This window comes from Diadema setosum, chromosome 17 (assembly GCF_964275005.1).
Source record: "Diadema setosum chromosome 17, eeDiaSeto1, whole genome shotgun sequence".
In the NCBI taxonomy this organism is placed as follows: Eukaryota; Metazoa; Echinodermata; class Echinoidea; order Diadematoida; family Diadematidae; genus Diadema; species Diadema setosum.
In genome coordinates, this window is record NC_092701.1 from 715614 (window position 1) to 739912 (window position 24299).

Consider the following 24299-nt stretch of genomic DNA (forward strand, 5'->3'; position numbering starts at 1 on the left):
TTTTCTTTGGCTCGTAGTCATTTTTTTTTAAATTAACGCTACTTAAAAGCCACATTGGCAGAGAATTCAAATAAGTTTTACCTAGATAGTTAAATACTGGACATCATACGCCAAACAACTAAAGCAGAAGTTATGAACTAAGTCTGTGTTAATATAAATACAACAATAATGCTGTAAGATTATTCCCACAATTTCGTTAAGGATTAATGAAGGTATATATTGCCTCTTTAACCAACCTTCATAATCCCAATATTCAAACCCTTTTAATTGCGCCCAATTCATAAATCCACAATGTTATAAATGAAAGGTTTGTCGACCCCATCGGTCACGTAAGCGGATGAACTCGAAATTGGTATATGAGCATATCAGCTCCGAATCCCCGACCAAAAAACAAGTCGATAGTAATGTGTGTGTGTGTGTGTGTGTGTGTGTGCGTGTGCGTGTGCAAATTTACGAACAGCTTTACAAAACATTTCTCCAGTACTGTTTTCATAGGATAATTATAACAAACAACACAGTTCATGTAGTACAAGATTGTTGTTACTATTTTTGGATGCATATGGAATAAAAAGCAAGCGGACTTCTTTTTTCTCGCAGCTCGTCTGATTTTTAATCTCTTAAAAGGATTCCGTGATCGTCAAGACCTGTAAAGCTCTTAATAGTAAATTTATAATAGAGTTTTTACATAGTGAAAATATTTCAATAACCGTGGGGATTAAAAGACGTTCTCCGCAAAGAGAGCTGTGCTCACGGGAGGGGGGGGGGGGACCCATAACAGTGTTTGTTGAAGTAAGCTGAAGATTATTTGTCAACGAATTAATTATCACTAACAAGTCTAATGACACAAGTCATGATTCATTTCAATACCTATTGAACGTGGTTTATTTTCAGGCAGTCAATACACTTTCCGATGACAAAAATAGACGAATTATTGCATCGTTCGAGGCACTGTAGTCCGTTGATGAATGTAGCCACATTCTTTCCTGTGCTTATAGTTAACAGTGAACTCGTTAACATTTGGATGAAGTGTAAGAAAATCAGTAATATAAGAATACACATAATTTGTGTTATAAAAGCAGACTGCAAGTCACCAGAACAGTGTAAGAAAATCAGTAATATAAGAATACACATAATTTGTGTTATAAAAGCAGACTGCAAGTCACCAGAACCCTGTAAATTGAGTCATTAATTTAATTTATTGCATTTCCATAGATTATTGTCGATTGTTATTCGTCTTTCCCCGTCTGTCATCTCCCTTCCTTCTGTTTGACAGTTTCATCTTCTTTTTTTTTGAGAGTTAAGACGAATTATGATATCTTATCGCCAGTCATCCTTGTCACCTTAGAGGGACTGTGAAGCACTGGTTGAGGTGGGGATTCATGTTTTGAACATTCCTCAGTGAGATAATGAGAAACCTGTCATGAATATGAAAGAGCATGTAATTTTAAGAAGAATTCAATATTTATTTGTTGAAAACTGGTTTTCAAATGGCTGAGATATCCAGAAAAGTGATAATAAAAAAAAGGCGACAGGCCACGTTTTTTTATTAAGATCTCTTTGTTTCACCTTGTTTTTGGATATCTCAGTCATTTCAAAACCGATATCCATCACACAATAAACTTTTGATACCCCTTAGAACTGCATCCTCTTTGACATCTCATAGAGTGGTTTCTGAATATCTCGCAAAACGTTAAAAGCTAAATGCTTGCCTCGGCCAGAACTGTACACACCCTTTAAGTCAGTGGAGGACGATGGGTATGAGGTATGCCAACACACCAGGAGATGAAACCCTGTCATCGTAAAAACTGCATATATGCGATGTTCACTGTTCCGCTACATTATTCCAACTCTAACAAGCATTTAGCTTTCGATTATTTTTGCTTTTCTGTTTGCTTTTACTTGAGGTCCCTCTTAAATGACCGTACAAATGATATTCAGATTTTACATAATGCGATCAAAAGTCTTAAGAGTAGCGAGAAAAAAAAAATGAATCAAATACGGATCATATGCATGGAAAATATGAATTATGCATACTTCTTGTGGATCATACCTGACATGATGGTGCTGAGTCAGCGGCTGTTGAGAAGAACTTTTCAGGCCAGAAATCGCATGTCAGACTGAATATCCGAAGGCTTGTCAATGTACAAACCCATTGGGCCAAGTCTCCTCCCATCGAGGAGTGATATTTCCAATTTTTGTCACTGTTCTGAAAATGCAACGTCAGATCTCCAATCTGTAGAAACGCAGAGAAATAGAGCAAAACATGCCATCAGAAATAACAATATCATGCAAATAAGGAATAACAAAGTAGTTCTATTTAAACATATTGGTGCAATACATATGAAGAAGATAGAACGCGCCTTCCATATTCGTGAAATTAAAGCCATCGGTATACACTTGGTATATGAGATAAACCAATCACTCCCTTCAACTCTCTGCTGTTCGTCGTTCATAAATCTTGTGAGAGTTCCTTTTCTTAGGCTCGTAGTCATGTTTTGAATTAAAGCTACTTAAAAGCCGCATTGGCATAGAATGTGAATAAGTTTAGATAGTTAAATGGGTTCCATCATATGGCAATCAACAAAAGCAGAAGGTACGAACAAAGTTTGTGTATATATGAATACAACAATACCGCTGTAAGATTATTCCTACAATTTTGTTATGAATTAATGGAGGTAAATATTGTTCATTTAACCAAAGTTCATGATCCCAATATTCAAACCTTTTGATTGCGTCAAGATCATAAATCCACAATGTCATTTATGGAAGGTTTGTCGAACCCCATCGGTCACATAAGCAGATGAATTCGTAATTGTTCTATGACCATATCAGCTCCGAACCCCCAACCAACAAAAAACGAAATGATGAAATGGAATATATCACAAACAACGACATGACAAAAAATACGTTTTTTTGTTTTGTTTTGGTGTTGTTGGTTTTTTTTTTATTACATATCCTGAGACATAATTTCTGGGGGTGTTTCATAAACTGTTCTATAAATCACTAACGACTAGCGAGCGACCGGTGATCAGTTCTTGTGCTGTAATTTCTGATAGTTATAGCACATCAGAAGATACCACCAGTCGCTCGTAAGTTTTTCGTAACTTTACGAACAGTTTTATGAAACAGGGCCCAGGTACTGTTTTCACATACAATAATAATAATAACAAAGAACAAGTTTTCTCGGGATCATGTAGTACAAGATCGCTGTTACTATTAAGGATACATATGAGATAAAAACCAACGGACCTTCTTGGTTTTCGCAGCTGGAGTAAATTTAAATCTTCAAAGGATACCATGATACCATATGTGACCCTGCACCTCAAAACAAACAAAAAGTCGCCAGACATGAATTTTTAGTTAAGACCATATTCTGAAAGAGCAGACTTTAAGCTTTAAGATTATGAATAACTCAAATCAAATGGACTCTCCTAACCTATCTAAATATTGGAAAGAAAGCACAAACTCAGGAAAAATGTGAGCTGAGAAAAGAGGCTCTGAAGTAAAGTGTCTATTCAAGCGCTTAATCTTTACCAGACCGTGCTGGCTGTGCGATGAATTGGACAAAAAAAAAAAAAAAAAACAGGAAGTAAACCACCAGAGTAACAACGATGAAGGGATTATCTGATTGAACTGAAATTAATCATGCCTCATTAACACATTCTTTCCATAATTAATGCCAACTTTCAAAGCAGTAGCACTATCTTTTCAAAAGTTATTAGAGTTGAAAATGAATAGTGTGGACAAGGTTTTTCAGAAATGAAAAAGGGATTCTAAAGAAACACCTAATCACACTATTCTTCCAAAAATGTTCGAGATAAACTGCTAAAAACACACTTTCCTGCCCATTTTATGACACCAAATTTTAGCATAATGTAAAAGAAGACCCGCTCTTTCAGAAAATATGAAAAAGTCAAGTTCGGCTAGGTTGACCCATTTCACTTATTTTCAGTCCTCACGCGAAATCAGTGTGTGCGACTTTATGTTCGTTTTGAGGTGCACGGTCACATATACCAAATACCATCAAGTAACCCTGTCATCGAAAACACTGCATACATGCGATGTTCACTCTCCCCGCACATTATTCCAATTCTAGCAAGCATTTAACTAACGGATATTTTTTGCTTTTCTGTTTGCTTTTACTTGAGGTCTATCTTGAATGACCGTACAAATAATATTCAGATTTTACATAATGTGATCAAAAGTCTTAAGAGTGACGAGAAAAAAGAAATGAATCAAATAAGGATCATAGGCATGGAAAATATGAATTATGCACACTTCTTGTTGATTATACCTGACATGATGATGCTGAGTCAGCGGCTGTTGGGAAGAACTTTTCAGGCCAGAAATCGCATGTCAGACTGAATATCCTAAGGCTTGTCAATGTACACATCCATTGGGCCAAGTCTCCTCCCATCGAGGAGTGATATTTCCAATTTTTGTCACTGCTCTGAAAATGTAACCTCAGATGGTAAATCTGTAGAAACGCAGAGAAATAAAGCAAAACATGTCATCAGAAACAACAATATCATGTAAATACGGAATAACAAAGTAGTTTTGCTGAAACATATGGGTGCAATAATACAAATGAAGAAAACAGAACACGCCTTCCATATTCATAGAATTAAAGCCATCGGTATATGAGATAAACTAATCACTCTCTTCAACTCTCTGCCGTTCGTAGTTCATACATTTTGTCACACTTTCTTTTCTTAGGCTCGTAGTCATACTTTGAATTAATGCTACTTAAAAGCCGAATTGGCAGAGAATTCAATTAAGTTTTGATGGTTAAATACTGTCCATCGTATGCCAATCAACAGAAGCAGAAGGTACGAACAAAGTCTGTGTAAATATTAATACAACAATAATGCTGTAAGATTATTCCTCAATTTCGTTAAGGAATAATGGAGGTAAATATTGCTTATTTGACCAAAGTTCATGATCCCAATGTTCAAACCTTTTAATTGCGCCCAGATCATAAATCCATAATTTCATTAATGAAAGGTTTGTCGAAACCCATCGGTCACATAAGCAGATGAACTCGCAATTGTTCTATGAGCATATCAGCTGCAAACCCTCAACCAACAAAAAACGAAATAATGAAATGATATGTAATACAAACAACGGCATAACAAACAATACGTTTTTGTTTTGTTTTTTGCATATCCTGAAACATAATACCTGGGGGTGTTTCATAAAGCTGTTCGTAAAGTTACGAACGACTAGCCAGCGACTGGTGATCAGTTCTTGTGCTAAATCATGTAAATTCTGATAAGTATAGCACATCAGAACAGATCACCAGTCGCTCGTAAGTTGTTCGTAACTTTACGAACAGCTTTATGAAACCGGGCCCAGGTACTGTTTTCACATACGATAATACATGTAATAACAAACAACAACAAGTTTTCTCGGGATCATGTAGTACAAGATTACTTTATCTATTTTATATACATATGGGATAAAAACCAAGCGGCCTTTTTTTCTTGCAGCTCGTGTGATTTTAAATCTTCAAAGGATTCCGTGATCGTCAAGGCCTGTAAAGCGTATAATAGTGAAGTTCTGATAGTGTTGTTGCATTGTGAAAATATTTGAATGACTGTGGGGGATTGAAAGATGTTCTCCGCAAAGAGCGTTGTGCTCATTGGGTGGGGAAAACCATAACAGTGTTTGATTGCATTAAGCTGAGGATTATATGTCAAGGAATTACTTCACCAACAAGTCTAATGACGCAAGTCATGATTCAATTCAATACCTATCGAACGTGCTTTTTTTTCTCAGGCAGTCAGTACACTTTCCAATGACAAAAATTGACGAATTATTGAAACATTCGAGGCACTGCATTCCGGTGATTAATGTAGCCACATTCTTTTCTGTGCTTATAGTTAACAGTGAATTCGTAACATTTCGATGAAGTATATGACCGACAACTAATCTAAGAATACACATAATTTTTGTTTAAAAAAAAAGCAGACTGCGAGTGACCAGAACCCAGTCAATTGAATTAGTAATTAAATGTTTGCATTTCTAAAGTTTATTGTCGATTGTTATTCGTCTTTCTCCGTCTGTCGCCTCCCTTCCGTCTGTTTGACAGTTTCATCTTCTTTTTTTGAGAGTTAAGAAGAATTATGATATCTTATCGCGAGTCATCCTTGTCACCTTAGAGGGACTGTACAGTACTGGTTGAGGTGGGGATTCATGTTTTGACCATTCCTCAGTGAGATAATGAGAAACCTCTCATGAATATGAAAAAGCATGTAATTTTAAGAAGAATTCAATATTTATTTGTTGAAAACTGGTTTTCAAATGGCTGAGATATCCAGAAAAATGATAATAATAAAAGGCGACAGGCCACGTTTTTTATCAAGATCTCTTTGTTTCACCTTGTTTTTGGATATCTCAGTCATTTCAAAACCGATATCTATCATACAATAAGCTTTTGATACCCCTTAGAATTGCATCCTCTTTGACATCTCATAGAGTGGTTTCTGAATATCTCGCAAAACGTTAAAAGCTAAAAATGCTTGCCTCGGCCAGAACTGTACACACCCTTTAAGTCAGTGGAGGACGATGGGTATGAGGTATGCCAACACACCAGGAGATGAAACCCTGTCATCGTAAAAACTGCATATACTTGTATGCGATGTTCACTCTTCCGCTACATTATTCCAACTCTAACAAGCATTTAGCTACAGTTGCGTATCTAGGGGAGGGGGGGGGGGGCAAGGGGGGCACGTGCCCCGGGCGCCACTCCTTGGGGGCGCAAAAAACGAAAAAAAAAGAAGAAAAAGAAAAAGAAAAGAAGAAGAAGTAGAAAAAAGAAAAAAAGAAGAAGAAGAAGAAAAAAAAAACTCGCCTGGAAAGGGGAGGGGGGAGAATGGGGGGGGGGGGGCGCAGAAAACCAGATCAAACAAGATAAAAATAAAACATGATGACGCGGACAAAATGACAATGTTTATAGTGTTCACACAAGAATTCCATGTTCTGTCAGCTAAGATACAAAAATTTTCGGCTCTCTCGCTGCGTTCGCTCGCCAAAATCTATATAAATAAAGAAGGTAAGAACAAAACGTGATGATGACGCAGACAAAATGACAATGTCTATTGTGTTCACACATTTCATTTTATATCTAGCAGGCAAAATGTTTCACGGAGCAGCGGCTGCAATTTTTTTGTTCTGAAGTGATCGCCAATTGGATCAAAAGAAGGCGCCAACGGTTTCGAACATACGTGGGGGGGGGGGGCGGAAAAAATCAAGCAAGATAAGAACAAATCGTAAAGATGATGCGGAAATATGCAAATGTCGGCTCACTCGCTCGTACAATTTAGAGTATTTTTTTCAAGTCCACAGTTTGTTGGTACAAATCATTATCTATAAGGCCGTCACTTTATCTTGATTAGAATTGTAAGATTAAATAAGCAAAAAATGACAAGAATTCAATGTTTTGTAAGCGGAAATACAAAAATTTTCGGCTCGCTCGCTGCGCTCGCTCGCCAAAATTTATCAAAAAAAAAAAGAACAAAACGTGACGATGACGCGCACAAAATGACAATGTCTATTGTGTTCACACATTTCATTTTATATTAAGCAGGAAAAATGTTACACGGAGCAGCGGCTGCAATTTCATTCGTTCTAAAGCGATCGCCGATTGGATCAAGAGAAGACGCCAATGGTTTCGAACATAGCTTATGGGGGGGGCACAAAGAAATAAATAAAAAAAGGTAACAAAACGTAATGATGACAAGGAAATATACAAATTTTAGCTTGCTCGCTCGTACTAATTTAGAGTACTAGTATTATAAGTCCTCAGTTTGTTGGCATAAATTGTTATCTATAAGGTCGTCATTATATCTTGATTAGAATTGTAAGATTTAATAAGCAAAAAATGACTAGAATTCCATGTTTTGTAAGCTGAAATACAAAAATTTTCGGCTCGCTCGCTGCGCTCGCTCGCCAAAATTTATCAAAAAAAAAAAGAAAAAGAAAAAAGAGATAAGAACAAAACGTGATGATGACGTGGAAATATGCAAATTTCGGTTAACTAGCGCGTACTGATTTAGAGTACTTTTTAAATTCCTCATGCAGTTTGTTAGTATAAAACTTTATCTATAAGGCCGTCACTATATCTTGATTGGAATTGTAAGATTTGATTAGCAAAAAAAATGACAAGAATTCCATGTTTTGTAAGCTGAAATACCAAAATTTTCGGCTCGCTCGCTGCGCTCGTGATCAAAATTCATTACATTTAAATCACCCTCAAAAGACCCCTTTTCGGTGCTTGAAGAAAGCATGTCATGTGGACTTTGTTTAAAGTCCCTACAGGGATGGGGTTGGGGTTGAACACTTTTTCAGAAATTAGGGGCGCAATTTTCGCGCTTGCCCCGGGTGCCGTTTTCCCTAGATACGCCACTGTTTAGCTATCGGATATTTTTTGCTTTTCTGTTTGCTTTTACTTGAGGTCTATCTTGAATGACCGTACAAATAATATTCAGATTTTACATAATGTGATCAAAAGTCTTAAGAGTAGCGAGAAAAAAAAAATGAATCAAATACGGATCATATGCATGGAAAATATGAATTATGCATACTTCTTGTGGATCATACCTGACATGATGGTGCCGAGTCAGCGGCTGTTGAGAAGAACTTTTCAGGCCAGAAATCGCATGTCAGACTGAATATCCGAAGGCTTGTCAATGTACAAACCCATTGGGCCAAGTCTCCTCCCATCGAGGAGTGATATTTCCAATTTTTGTCACTGTTCTGAAAATGCAACGTCAGATCTCCAATCTGTAGAAACGCAGAGAAATAGAGCAAAACATGCCATCAGAAATAACAATATCATGCAAATAAGGAATAACAAAGTAGTTCTATTTAAACATATTGGTGCAATACATATGAAGAAGATAGAACGCGCCTTCCATATTCTTGAAATTAAAGCCATCGGTATACACTTGGTATATGAGATAAACCAATCACTCCCTTCAACTCTCTGCTGTTCGTCGTTCATAAATCTTGTGAGAGTTCCTTTTCTTAGGCTCGTAGTCATGTTTTGAATTAAAGCTACCTAAAACCCGCATTGGCAGAGAATGTGAATAAGTTTAGATAGTTAAATGCGTTCCATCATATGCCAATCAACAAAAGCAGAAGGTACGAGCAAAGTTTGTGTATATATGAATACAACAATACCGCTGTAAGATTATTCCTACAATTTTGTTAAGAATTAATGGAGGTAAATATTGTTCATTTAACCAAAGTTCATGATCCCAATATTCAAACCTTTTAATTGCGTCAAGATCATAAATCCACAATGTCATTTATGAAAGGTTTGTCGAACCCCGTCGGTCACATAAGCAGATGAAATCGAAATTGTTCTATGACCATATCAATATAACACAAACAACGTCATGACAAAATAATACGTTTTTTTTGTGTGTTTTGTTTTGTTTTTGTTTACATATCCTGAGACATAATTTCTGGGGGTGTTTCACAAACTGTTCGTAAAGTTACGAACGACTAGCGAGTCACTGGTGATCAGTTCTTGTTCTGTAATTTCCGATAGGTATAGCACATCATAAGATACCACCAGTCGCTCGTAAGTTTATGAATTATGGATACTTCTTGTTGATTATACCTGACATGATGATGCCGAGTCAGCGGCTGTTGAGAAGAACTTTTCAGGCCAGAAATCGCATGTCAGATTGAATGTCCAAAGGCTTGGCAATGTACATACCCATCGGGCCAAGTCTCCTCCTATCGAGGAGTGATATTCAGAATCCTTGTCACTGCTCTGAAAATGCAACGTCAGCTCGGAAATCTGTAGAAGCGCAGAGAAATAAAGCAAAACATGTCATCACAAATAACAACATCATGTAAATAAGGAATAATAAAGTATTTTTTTAAACATATGGGTGCAATGCAAATGAAGAAAATAGAACGCGCCTTCCATATTCTTGAAATTAAAGCCATCGGTATATAAGTTAAAGCAATCACTCCCTTTAACTCTCCGACGGTCGTAGTTCATAAATTGTGCGAGAGTTCCTTTGCTTAGACTCGTAGTAATTTTTATAAAATTAACGCTACTTAAAAGCCACATTGGCAGAGAATTCAAATAAGTTCAGATAGTTAAATACTGGACATCATATGCCAAACAACTAAAGCAGAAGGTATGAAGTCTGTGTTAATATAAATACAACAATAATGTTGTAAAAAAGATTATTCCCACAATTTTGTTAAGAAGGTATATATTGCCTCTTTAACCAACGTTCATGATCCCAATATTGAAACCTTTTTAATTGCGCCCAGATCATGTGAGACCATATATTTCTGAAAGAGCAGACTTTAAGCTTTATAATGATGTATAACTCAAATCAAATGGACTCTCCTAACATATCTAAATATTGGAAAGAATACACAAACTCAGGAAAAGTGTGAACTGAGAAGAGAGGCTCTGAAGTACAGTGTCTATTCAAGCGCTTAATCTTTACTAAATCGTGCTGGCTGGGCGATGAATGGGACAAAAAAAAAAAACAGGTTAAAAGTTAACTACCAGAGTAACAACAATGAAGGGATTATCAGATTAAACTGAAATTAAGCATGCCTCATTAACACATTCTGTCTATAATTAATGCCAATCTTCAAAGCAGTAACACTATCCTTTCAAAAGTTATTAGAGTTGAAAGTGAAGAGTGTGGACAAGGTTTTTCAGAAATGAAAAAGGGATTCTAAAGACACACCTAATTGCACTATTCTACCAAAAATGTTCGAGATAAACTGCTAAAAAAACACACTTTCCTGCCCGTTTTATGACACATTACATAAATGGGATGTGATTTGTTTGTACAGTGGGCAATGGATGAAGACATACATTAGAATCAACACTTGCTGTCGGGCGAAAGCTCGGTGGTCTAGTGGAGATGACGCCTGTCCGGTGATCAGGAGGTCGTAGGTTCGAATCCTGCTCGAGTATATACGCCCATGATTTTTTATCATGGCTACTACTAAAACACTGATCAATTCAGTGCTTATTTACGTCGATGTAGGGCAATTTGTCAATCAGTTGCTATATCTTCATTATTTGTTATTTTTTCATTCCCAATCTCAAGACTTTCTATTAAACTACTTTTAGTATTTCTTGTACCCTTTAAAAGATTATTAATAATTTTCCATGTTGATTTAATATCATTTTTCACTTGATGAAATTTTTCATTATTTCTTTTTTTGCTTGCCTTAATCGAAGTGTAACATAATTTCGAAATTTATTATACACCTCTTTTCTATAAGGGGTTGGTTTCTTCACATATTTTTTATACATACTTGATTTTTTACGACAAAGCTTAATCAAATCCTTAGTCAACCATGGATTCTTATTCTTCTTCTTAAAATCATGATTTATAAGGAAAACATTCATCATAAATATCTTTAAATACTTGCAAAAAACTATTATACTTGAAATCAACACTTCCTACACCAATGTAATTTTCCCATTCAACATTTTTCAATGTGTTAAAAAATGCAATCATATTTGACTGAGTAATATTACGTTTTACATAAATGGGATGTGATTTGTTTGTACAGTGGGCAATGGATGAAGACATACAAAAAATTGGCAGGTGATCACTTACATCACTAATCAAAATTCCTGAGTGAGTACAGATATTAACATTTGTAAATATATTGTCCAACAAAGTGGCAGAGGTTGCAGTTATCCGAGTGGGACTGCTAATCAAAGGTTCCAAATAAAATCCATACAAAATATCCATAAATAAATCAATTTTGGAATTTAAACCTATTTTCACTAAATCTAGATTCAAATCACCCATTATAAAGCAATTGTATATACGCGGGTTACACCTTATGTAAAAAAAAATTGCAAATTCATTCAAAAAAATATCAATATTACAATTCAGGGGACAATATACAACACCAATAATTTTTTTTTTTTTTTTTTTTTTTTTTACATTTGGTGTTGTTATTTACTAACCCAACAAAAATACTTTCAAACGACTCAGATGTAATTGTCAACTCTTGTCTAATAAATACATGTAATGAATTTTGGACATATGCACCTGTTCCACCACCTCGTTTATTAATTCTATTATTACAAAATAAATCATATTCATCTAAATTATAAACTTCAACTGAAGAAGATTCATTTAACCAAGTTTCAGTAAGTCCTATTACCTTAACATTATGATCAATGCTGCTTATATACATATTCAAATTATTAAAATTTTTCGACAAACTTCTACAATTGAAATGAACTAATGAAAATGAATCAGAAAACTTGGCATCTTTATATTTCGAGTTAAAGGCGGGCACATCAAAATAAGATTCGGGTAAGTTTTCTTCGTCATGGATCGTATCATACATATACATATTTTTCATATAAGAATATACAACGGAAAGACAAAATATTCACATTATTGAACACAAGCAATTTGACATAGCTGTTGGAGTTTCGTGAAGCAGGAATAGAACGGAAGATATCGGAGACAAGGTAATGAATAGTAAAATACTGGTACATCGCTAAGTACATGACGTGTAATAATGAACACAATTTATGACATACAAATTCTATAATGTTGATTGCAGTGAAACGATAAGAAGAATAACATAAATCGGAGTAGAGGATTGTATTTGACATGCATACATTATATAAACAATAGTAAACAGGTAAGTATACTTTGTATTTAAGTAATCAAAATATATCATTATAAGAGTGATTAAGTGTTACTATGAAGCAGCTTCATTCAACTATTATTTTCAATGTAATATCTTGATGTCTTCTTCGCAGGTGATCAATTTTGTTGCTGTCTTGCCATCCGAGGCACTGATGAGGGCAATTATCCGTCCATCAGAGGACCAGGCAGCTGTGATGTTCTTTGAAGCACGAGCCAGTGACAGCAGTCTTTGATTTCTATTTGTCAGGTCTTCTGCGATGACAATCCCTGATCCCTTTAGCTTTCTGCGATTTGTGATGATTTCCTTCCTCTTTCTGTAGTTGTTTAGTTTCACGATGATCGGGCGAGGACGGGCTTTCTGTGAGGATGAGCGGCCAGACTGTAAGGCAGACTCGCGAGTGCTTCCAGTGCGATAGGATCGGTCGATGTCTTTCACTGGATCCAAGGACACGCCCAGCTTGGACTGGATGACCTCGGTGACCAGCGTGTCCTTATTCTCTCCTTTCTTTTCTTCCAGGCCAAAGATCCGGAGACATGATCGTCGTGAGTATTGTTCCAGGCTGTCTACTGTGTGCTCCAATCTGCTGATGTTTTGTTCCTTGTGAAGGACCTTTTCGCCAAGCCTTTTTAACCTCTCTATCCTTCTCTTCCAGGTCTCTTTTCAGATCGAAGCCATCCCCTTGCACTTGTTCGAGGAGCTCATTGAGTTTCTTCTCAATCGCATTGCCGACAATGCTCTCCAGCAAGTGAATGGACTCTTCATTCTTTACCAGATCAGCCATCACTTGAGTAGCGATAGCAGCTGATTGTCTTGTGGTGGTACTTGTTGAAGCTTCAGTAGGCATAGTGAATGAGAAGTGTAGCAACCAAGTACACAATAACAGAAGGAAATGAGGGTGTGCCTCTAAGTCTGGTATTCACAGGTGATCAAGAGAAAAGGTCTGCTTCTAATGTTACAGTTTCAAAAGGTCAAATTCTGGCTGAGCCCCATAGACTAGAGTGTGCACAAGTTACATCTCAGAGTTGAACACGTGGGACTAACCGAGTAATGGTGTATCAAAACTTACTTGAGAGTCACATTTCCAATCCACTTTTACTCCAAGTTCCAGAAATATCACATAATCATTTGTGTCCAAACAAGCTGACAACTGTTCTAGAGAAGTTGCTGAATATGTGGAGTCAGTGATGTCGAGTGACCAAGGACATAATATGGAGTAATTTGACAGCAACTTTGAGGCCAACTTAGTTGAGTACACCAATGACGCTGGATCAGTTGTGTCATTTTTACACTTGCGATCATCTATATTCATTAGGCAGGGCTCGACACTAACTGTGGCCTGGTGGCCCGGGGCCACCAAAAAACGCACGTCGGGCCGACAATATTTCAGAAATAAAGATTTTGGTGGCCCGATCGGGCCACTAAAAAAAGTCGGATGTTTGCCTTTACTGTTGGAAATGAACAGCGGTAACAATCGGCTCCGTAAGACGCTAAAATAATTGAAAATGAATAACGGTAAGATTCAGCCCCGTACGGTGCTAAAATTAATGTCAAATATTTGATTTTGCGTTCGGAAGTGAGTAAGGATAACATCCGGCTCAGGAAGATGCTAAAGTAAATGTCGAATGATCCCTTGTAACGTTCGGAAATGAATAAAAATAATATTCAACTACGTACGATGATTAGATAAATGTTGGATGCTTGTCTTTACTTTCGAAAGTAAATACATGTAGCAATAACATTCGGCTCCGGAAGATGCTAAAATAAATGTGAGATTATTGCTTTTACGTTCGGAAGTGAATAGCAGTAATATTCCGCTCCATACGATGCTGAAATAACTGTCGAATGTTTGCTTTAAGATTTCGAAATGAATAACAGTAATATTTAGCTGCGTTCGATGGTAAAATAGTTATTAATGTTTGATGTTTGCTTTGACGTTTGGAAATGAATAACAATAGTATTCAACTACGTACAATGATAAAATAAATGCCGGAATTTTGCTATTACATTCGAAAGTAAATAGCAATGAAATTTAGCTCTGGAAGATGCTAAAATAAATGTCGAATGATCCCTTTGACGTTCGAAAATGAATAACAATAATTTTCAACTCCACACGATGATTAAATAAAAATGTCGGATGGTTGCTTTAACTTTCGAAAGTAAATAGGAATAACATTCGGCTCCAGAAGATGCCAAAATAAATTTCAGATGATTGCTTTTACGTTTGGAAGTGAATAGCAGCAACATTCTGCTCCATATGATGCTAAAATAAATGTCGGATATTTGCTATAACATTTCGAAATTAATAACAGTAACATTCAGCTGCGCTTGATGGTAAAGTAAATGTCTGATGTCTGCCTTGACGTTTAAAAAAAATGAAAAACAGTATAATATTCGGCTCCGTACGATTTAGAGTCTCGACGATCGGTATATACGATGAATAACGGCGGCGGTTTAGACAAAAATGTGGAAAAAGAAGAGATCATAATTATACTTCCTCACGGCTCATTCTTCCACCCTGTCAGTAGTAATTCGCGTCGTAGAAGAGTATACGAAATACACAGATTACGTGTGGCGAACGTTACTCGTACAGTATTGAGTTTATGTTCATCCATTATTATTACAAACAAAAACATGCAAAGAGAGCGAGTGATCAGGGAGTCTCGCGTCGAACGTCGAGAGGGGGCATGGACCTGGCGCACATGTTCGAAGTACTGTACGTACAATAGTACATGTTCCCATACACACACGTGTTTACGCACAGCTCTCACTAGACCGGGAACAAATCACAGCACGAACACTTATATTCACACACACGCAAACACACACAACGCCGTGCGAACCACACACCAGCACAGTGCATCCATATGAACGGCTGAGACCAGCTGAGAGCGAGACGTACCATCCAGCTTGATGTGACCGGATTTGCTTTTTGAAGGCACGGAACCGAAATGCGAACAAAAACGTCTGAAAGAAATCTCTTTTATACGCCGCTAGCATTCACAAATGCCATACTTTATGAGGATTAAATGTAAGGAAAAACTCTGAACTACAAGGAGACATGCAAGAAAACTGCTAATAAACTAAATAATTGGACTTGCTAGGCTCCTAAACACAACACTGAAAATTCACGGTACTAGTCTATGGAGCGAACGTGCACTTTCAGAGTACGAATCCAGTGCGTGACGTCATCTGGAAGGGGTATGGGCAGACCGTTCATCGGGGCATTTCGGGTTCACTTTTTCGCCCGATTTCAATAATTGATAAAAAATAGTTGGGACTGTTCTTTTCTCTCGATATTTTGTGTACACCTAGGACAGATGTTCAAATTCAATATTTTCTTATCAAATTTGTGTGGATCGTGCTCTTTGAATTTCTACTTTAAGAGGTAAAAATTGGAAAAGCTCCTACCGTGGGAGGCCACGGGGGAGGGGACCCCTCCCACACCCTCGCTTGCGCGCACATTCGCTGGCCGAGATGCCGAGTCACGAAAATCTCACTCATAAAAATTTTTTGAACTTGGCATCCCTGAGAAATTGTGTCGGACGACTGTTTTACACGTATAGTGAAATGCACATACATAAAAGGGTGCGCATCCAACGCCACAATATTTCGAATGCAAACTGCGAAGGTGACCTTGTATGTGTTTTTTTTTTTTTTTTGGGGGGGGGGTTGTGTGTGTGTGTGTGTGTGTGTTTGTTTTGTTGTTGTTGTTGTTGTTGTTGTTTTGTCTTTTTTTAATTACTCAGCATCCAAAATAATACTAGAAATGTCTTATCTTACTTCGTGCTGATGTGAATACACTGTACTACTTCTTCTTTTCTGGTGTCGGCGAAGTAGCCAACTGTATGAAAGATGAGCTCTTTACCAACAACCCCCCCCCCCCCACAAAAAAGAAGAAACAAGCAACAACAATAAACAGCAACATACTTCTTTACTTGTCATTCCAATCTTTACCGATAAACTCTACAGATGAAATGTAAATGTTTGATTTGATATCTGTCACACTTCATACTCTTTCTGGAAAGGTGAGGGGAAGTCACCGTCAATAGGATATTCTGTCACGGATAAGTATTAGGTAATGTGCCTACCATTCACACTCCCACTCAAACCTACTTTAGACCTACGTATGTAGAGTATAATGCGGTTCACAACTGGACCATAATAAAGTCGCCCACATACTCCTAGCTATGGGAAAACCCAGGAAAGCATTTTTCACTCTCCAAAACTTCAGTGTTAAGCATGGGGGAGAAAGTCACGGCGGTTTTGCGTCACCTTAGACAAAAAAAAAACATTAAACACACAAACACACACACACACACACACACACACACACAAACAGTCTTTCATAATCACAGTTTTGATTTCAAATTCACACATCTGTACTAAACCACTAAATGACGGCTCTCAGAAATGTGGAAAGAATTTTAACAGACAGTGGATTTCCAAGGTATACACACAACTGTTAGAATATACGTTCTTATTTGATGTGATCTAATATGGCAGCCTGTTGCTGAAATAAAGTACAGTGTATATGCATACTGTTCACATTTGTGAAGGGAAGTAACATTATCCTGTGTTTCAACACAGCTAGCACATTGACATGTAAAAGGAAAATTCACAATGGTCTGACACTGTATGAGCAACTATGTAAATCTGAATGGATACGCATGAGGTGTCAAAACAATATAGTAATGGTAATGGATTTTGTGAATGATGAAAGTATGATAATTAACACCAATGTAATTTGCATCTTGGACCTAATTTCTATAAACATAGATATTCTCATCTCTCACAACTTAAAAATAATTCAATTCAGTGCAAATTCCTGGCAGAAATGCATACATCACCACATAAGACAAATCATTTGCTTACATTTCATCTTTCAAACCTCAAAAAGTATTAGGGCCCACATGTACTTTTGTAGAACATGAATAATGAAGGAGAAAATAGGATTGAGAGAAGAGAGCAGTACAGAGTTCATGAAATAAAGTGAGCAGGAAAGAGCGGATACTTGGAGGTGGATGAGGCTTGAAATTTACAATGATTTGGACACATACTGTTGTTACAAAGACAAACACAAGAAAATCAGGATAAGCAAAGGAATATATGTACAACAAAGATGGTAACCTCAGTGCTTACATGGTTCAAATTAACATCTAGTCAGATTAAGAAAATCATGTTACAAACAGAACAGCAACGTATTAAGCATTTAATGCCATGATCTGATATGAGTTATCTGACATCGTGTACTAACTTAATGCAAGCACAGTACAAACTGAGTGCTCAAGATTATACAATACATGTAATATAATACGCACTGCATATATTCGATGCCATGTCAATATCTATAGATTTGGGTTTCAAGGTAAACTTGCAGCTTTCAAAAATTGTAGTGACATGCATCAGGTACACTATAAAGTGCTTGCTCTACTGCCAATTATTTTACTCATTGCCCTGCAGCATAGTACAATATTGCATCCATATTCCAATGTGAAATACACACATGTAACAGGTACTATGTAGGTAAGTATGCACAGTAAAAGGGTGGAATTTTATCACATGTTTGAACAGTGTGTTAGCTACTGGCAATGCGAGGAAGTCTTGTGTTGTGGGCCTGTATATGCAATCAGATTTCGAGTTTTCCATAGAATGTGTTTCATTACCATGGCAGCACATTAATTACACATTTACCTGCGACATATGCCAAATTGTAGATCGACTGCTAAAAAATCAAAAGAGTTGTTGTAACTTGGGTTGGAAACCGGTGCAAGCGTGGTTAACAATAGTGTTGACAGATATTTGGGCCAGGTGAGGTCATTTAGAACTAGTTTCTATGGCAATGTCATAGTTTGGTGCTCTATACATCCCTTGTCAACTTGTACACACTATGTGAGGGCGAGGTGTGTAATAATGGAATTAGCAGCTTATCAAGTCATAGGTGCTTGTCTACATAATCATTTAAGTGAAACTAACTCCTTGAAAAGTGAATACATGTTTCAAAGAAGCACTGATCACTAACAGTATCAATATAAACATAATGTACCTCATCATTCATACTTGGTACAGGTGTATAGTCAAAATGCAACAATATCCGAATGGCAAATGACTTGTGAAAGAACATGGTCACTGTTATATGAGGAGACCACAATCAAAGGTCAGTGCCTATTTCCCTATAACATTGTAAATACTTCTCAAACAACTGCTGTTTTATTTATGCAGACTTGATATGGGGAGGGTGCAGACGAATAAATGGTTACATTATGGTTGACTTGGCAAATTTAGAAACTATAGGGATTGATACCAAAGTTACAAATCCTCCTTGTTTGTACAGGAGTCCCTCTAAAAAAAAAAAATGGTCTCACTGCCATGCAATGTGGCCAGTAGTTGAGATTTAGAACGAAGATCAACTTGAAGGCAAGATCAGCTGCAGCCACAATGCCTTTACAAGACTGTGCCCTGTGCTCCACAACTGCAGATACATGTACCTGAAGAGGGTTTAATTTGCTTTCTCCAATAAGAAGGATGAAGTGCTCTGACTGCGGATGTTCTGTGTCGACCACATGTGAGCAGCTTAAACAGTCCTACTTGGAAGAACGAAAAAAGCAAGCATTATTATGAAAACAGTGTAAACATTTTGAAGACATATTGATGAGCATTATGTTACGCTTTTAAACACATGATATATCCAGTAATTTTGTATCATATATTCATTAGCAACTCCAGCAAACTAGGAGCAAGAGTGACCAAGATTAAAAGGTCATGCTTTAAAGCTGAAAATCTTCTATGTACATACAGAAGTGAGTCAAACATGATATCTGGAAACAGGGTGCAAAATTGTTTCAGAAGGGAGAGGGGAGGTAGTACAGGCCTGTTAGAAAGCTACAGATCACAGCAAAACAATTTACACCTCTGGCCTTAGTCATGGTGTTATTTTTTTTTTCATGTTTAGCTTGATTAAAAGCCAGAACTATTTTTGCAAAGAAGTGTAACTTTGTCTAAAGTCAGATCTATTGGGACCACTCCCCCCCCCAAAAAAAAAAGGAATAAAATAAAATAAAGTGACAAGCAACTTTACATTCAAAGTTACATACGACTTGCATTTTTCCTATCCTCCGAAACTGATTATATTGGCATGGATCAATTACTTGACCTAGGCATCTATGGCACACTATAATATACACTAAAATAATGATTGATTGGTCCACGCAGCATACTGTGATATCTATCAAACGTCATGAACGTATGGGATGTTGCCATAATAGAGAAGAAAAAGAAAAATCTACATGTACATTTCCTTGGAATGAAGGGCAGGGTAGAGATTTAAAAATGTGCCTTCACAGAAATTTCACTCTTAAGTTCTAGGTGACATACAAAATATGTACCTGTGTTGTAATTAGAATTATCAGGTACAGTACATGTACCATCACTTCCCAAATAAAGGGTTGGGTTTTTTCCTCCCACAGGAGTAAAGTCAAGTTCTAATACAGGTCTCTTTTAAAAAGGACCTTAGTCCTTCACTTCCACAACAATCGCCATCTCCAGGAATAAATTGCCTGAACTTTTGGTATCTGATTTTTGCTCTTAAATTGCTCATTTTGCAGTATATTGTAAGTGCCACTAATATGCCAGTGCTTATCTCAATAAAAAATATTAATAAAAATATACATTAGGTATTGTTACCAACATGATTTAATGCACTGAATTACCTGCAGAACACAATACAGAGGTTAATATTTCCTACTGAAGAACACAACGGACTGGCACAGCCTTCCAGAAGATGTAGTAGCTGCTTCAACCCTTGATATACATTACATATATGTATGTCAAGGGTCAGCAACTAACCAACCACTGCATCACTAGGCATTTTTTCCCTTAAGAAGGAACTCTCCAAGTCTATTGATTGTGGGAAATTTGGGCATCTTTGGAAAGGCAAGACAAGATAATGCACATGCTTACCAGCTGCAGTTACAGTTAAAGTGATTTTGAAATATTACCTGTTACTTGGTGAGACTCAGTATGAGGGGATTTAATTTGCTTTCTCACAAGATAAATCCGTCCTACTTCACTGCCTGTCTGATGATGCATGACTGAGCGCGAGTAATTTTAAGTAAATTTAGTCGATCATTGTCATGCCAACGGACATAGTTGTGGTCGTGTGTACATGCATTTATACCACTGTGCGGTGGCAGTATGGCAATACAAAAACACCTACATCTAGACCTATCTATAGAGGCAGAGTCAATACCTAGAACATTATACCTATTAGGGCCTAGAAACTCTAGACTAGAGTCCAGAACTACGTCTAATGTTAACAGTACTATCACAGAATCAGGCCTCACCTTGCAAGCTGTTGTTGTTGTTGTTATTATTATTATCATTAGTTGAATTTATTTGTCATTTATCATTCCCCTACCGCTATTACGGGGCCCAAGCCCTAAGAATATTTATGCCAAATCTTTACTTATAAATTACTTCAATTCCAAAATTTTCCCTGCATCATTTTCATTTTATCAGAAATAATTGACAGAAATATTGTATGATACCAAACATATCTAACCAGTAACGGTAGAATGTCTAGTCTACTAAAGCCTTATCATTATAAATAGGTTGACCATGGTAACTGTTCTTTTGATATGAATAGAAGGTCTAGATCTATACCGGTATACAGTCGACCGTACAGAGATAAGTGGTCCATTTATGGGAAGCCCTTCCCATCTATGGACTCCATACAGTAGTAGGTGTGGGACTAGTAGGACAGTAGGAGTGCTCCTATCAATGGACCTAGTAGTTCTAGATCTACTCTAGACTTCAAGTCTTCAGTATCATGTTGGCAGAATACCATAGCATATCAGACATAGATAGGCGTATATGGGACTGTGATATTGATTGACTGCTTTCTTTCGCTGGCGAGTCTGCGTCTATGGCAAAATACGTGGAAAGTTACAATCTGCAATGTAGTCTCTGAAAGAGAGTGACTGCTGTTATGCGTCGAAACAAATTTATGCAAAATCTCGAGATAACCAAACGATTAACTTACCACTTAACGTTAGCCCGATTTTATCACCAATGGTCTCTAACTCGATATTTTCCTCACTAGTGTTTTTGTGAGCATAATTACGTTTTTGTACAAACGTTGTCTTTTCCAGACCTCTTCGTTCAGCTCTACAATCGACGTGTTGTACCTTCGCGAGACTCTTTTCAAGCTAAAGTTTATGACCCCACCCACAATATAACGTCACAAATTATGCTCTATTATGATTGGTCAACAGCAACCTCGCCTCAGCGGCAGACTAGAAAAATCGCTCAGCGGAGCGATTCGAGAAAACCGCTTGCGGTTGCTGCTCTGAAAAGTCGCCGATACCGCTCCAGTGTGAACAGTTGTACATGAACAACACGAGAGGGATTTTTGCGGCACACCGCTGCTGCCGCAAAACCGCTCCAGTGTGAACGGCCCTTAAAGGTGTTAAGTTGTTCTTGCGAATTAAACAGCGTTCGTACGAAATTCGTAAGAAGACCGTAAGAATCTGTGTCCGATCTACGAATCTGTACGAATTCCAGAATTCATACGAACAGTAACATTCGCATCGTTCGTACAAAGCTTTGTGACCGTAGCTTTATTCTTTCGTCAGACTTACGGCCATCTTACGAAAGACGGAAGAGCCGTGGTCACAACTCGCCGTACTTGCAAGTGCATGCTGTCTACTTGCAAAAACGTGAACAAAACTTTGGGATCCGTACGTAGTAAGTACCGCCTCAGTACGGATTTTGAAGCACGCAGACACGCCGTAGCACTTTTATGTCACGAGGAACTTTCACTGCGTTCGGGCTACGGATTTACCCTAAGTACGGGCAGCGTACGTGCCCTCTACAGTAAACGTGCGTACAACGCACTGACTCCATGCGTCTTCCTGCCGTCACTCGCTCGACGGACAGCGCACGTAGCATTTGCGTGTTGAGCACGTGATAAGTGCGTAGTCCATGCTTATTCGGCACTTCGTGAGTTCAACTCTTTAACAGGGCACGCAGATCGTACTGAATAAGCACCTGCTCCGCACTTACAACGCAAGTTGTGCGCACTGATTTCTGCAAGGCACGCAAGCCCAGCCGACGGACGAGTGTCATTAATTTTCCTCTCCAAAATGTTGGCAATTAGGTATTTGTACTGTTCTCCTTCACATAGGGGGCAGAAATTACCTAAAAGGATTGTTGCCTTGAAAAAAAAAAAATCGCATTCACAGAAAGATGATTGTTATATTACATGAAAAAGCTTTCAAAACTCTGTCGAATTGTCATCACGACCAAAATCCACCTTCTGCCCGGCAGGCGATGAGTAACGATTATGGTTATTAAAAATATGTTATAATGAACCTTATATTATATTTTGCAGAACATAAGAGACAGTCAAAAACTGCTTGAAGAAGAGAAATCGTGAATTTTGAGTGGTCAGTGCATGAAGTGACCAGCTTTTTGGAGTTCTGAAAAATTGTTACATTCAAGAGTTGCACAAGCTTGGTTAAAAGGCATTGGTCATCATTGTTTTTGTAGAGCAGGGATAAAGTCAGTACAATTTCAGTTAAGCTAAAATTGAGAATGTGTATATTTTGAAATAAAGCAAGGAAGAAATTACTATGATAGCAGTATTACCTTTAATAAATTGCAAACGTGACGCCTTCAGACTCAGAGAAAATGAAAAAAAAATCAACAACAACAACAACATTCATCGTTCCAGCAATATGCTATTAATCTTGCTCAAAATGATTATGCTGGATGGCTGAAATGAACCACTGCCTAACTCTGAAACTGCGTGTAAAGATGGCGGACTTCATAACATCAAATCATATGCATCTGAAATAACAAACGTATATTCTCAGCTCATCTCCAGTGCCAATGTGTTAGGCTATTTAAACCAAAATAATGTTTTACAATATCATTGTGTACACGATAATAGGTTTATACGTGTATCTGGGCCCCATTTCATAAGATAAGTTTGGATGGCTACTCTTGCTGGAATGACAACTTCCAATATGGCAACAGCCAATCAGGAAGCTGGATTCTTGTCGTTACTATGACAATTTCAATTCCAGCAAGAGTTGCTATCATATCGACTTTTTATGAACATAGGGCCAAAATGTATTAATCCTTTCTCTGTCAGTGAGTCATATATTCACACATTTCACATATAAACCACTGGACATGAAATAAATATGGTACACAGAAGGTTAAACTGCCATGTACACGTATGGAGGAGACGTATGGTCATAATATAAGCCTACCCCCAACATCTGACGGGAAAAAAAAAAACAAAAAAAACATCGCACTTGCACGCACTTACAACATGCGAGAGAGTAGTGATACTGTTCGTGAGTAGCACGTGTAATTACAGTCTCCGCAAGATAACGTGGCAATCGCACGGAGATTGTACGTTGTAAGCACGTACAACTCACTTACCACGTGCACAACGTACGATGCACGTAACCCCTCACGGCCAGGCGTGGCGTGCGGGCCACGTACTTACACCCTGCGCAACCGTGCGAGTGTCGTGCGTAGACGTACTTCCTCCCTGCTTAGTCCATGGGCCAAAAGCCGAAAATGGGCTGTTAGTACCACCCGAGGTGGCTAAA

The 24299-nt window shown here is 37.6% G+C and overlaps 1 protein-coding gene across 1 annotated transcript in view; it reads right to left on the minus strand.

The window, feature by feature from the left end:
• LOC140241086 (uncharacterized) overlaps positions 1–24299 on the minus strand; it is a 79064-nt gene that overhangs the window by 18019 nt on the left and 36746 nt on the right. Inside the window, exons 10-14 of the mRNA XM_072320852.1 lie at positions 12808–13334; positions 9629–9811; positions 8602–8784; positions 4295–4477; positions 2051–2233 (exon numbers count right to left, since the gene is read on the minus strand). Coding sequence (XP_072176953.1) covers positions 2051–2233; positions 4295–4477; positions 8602–8784; positions 9629–9811; positions 12808–13334 — 1259 coding nt within the window. The remainder of the gene's footprint in view (positions 1–2050; positions 2234–4294; positions 4478–8601; positions 8785–9628; positions 9812–12807; positions 13335–24299) is intronic.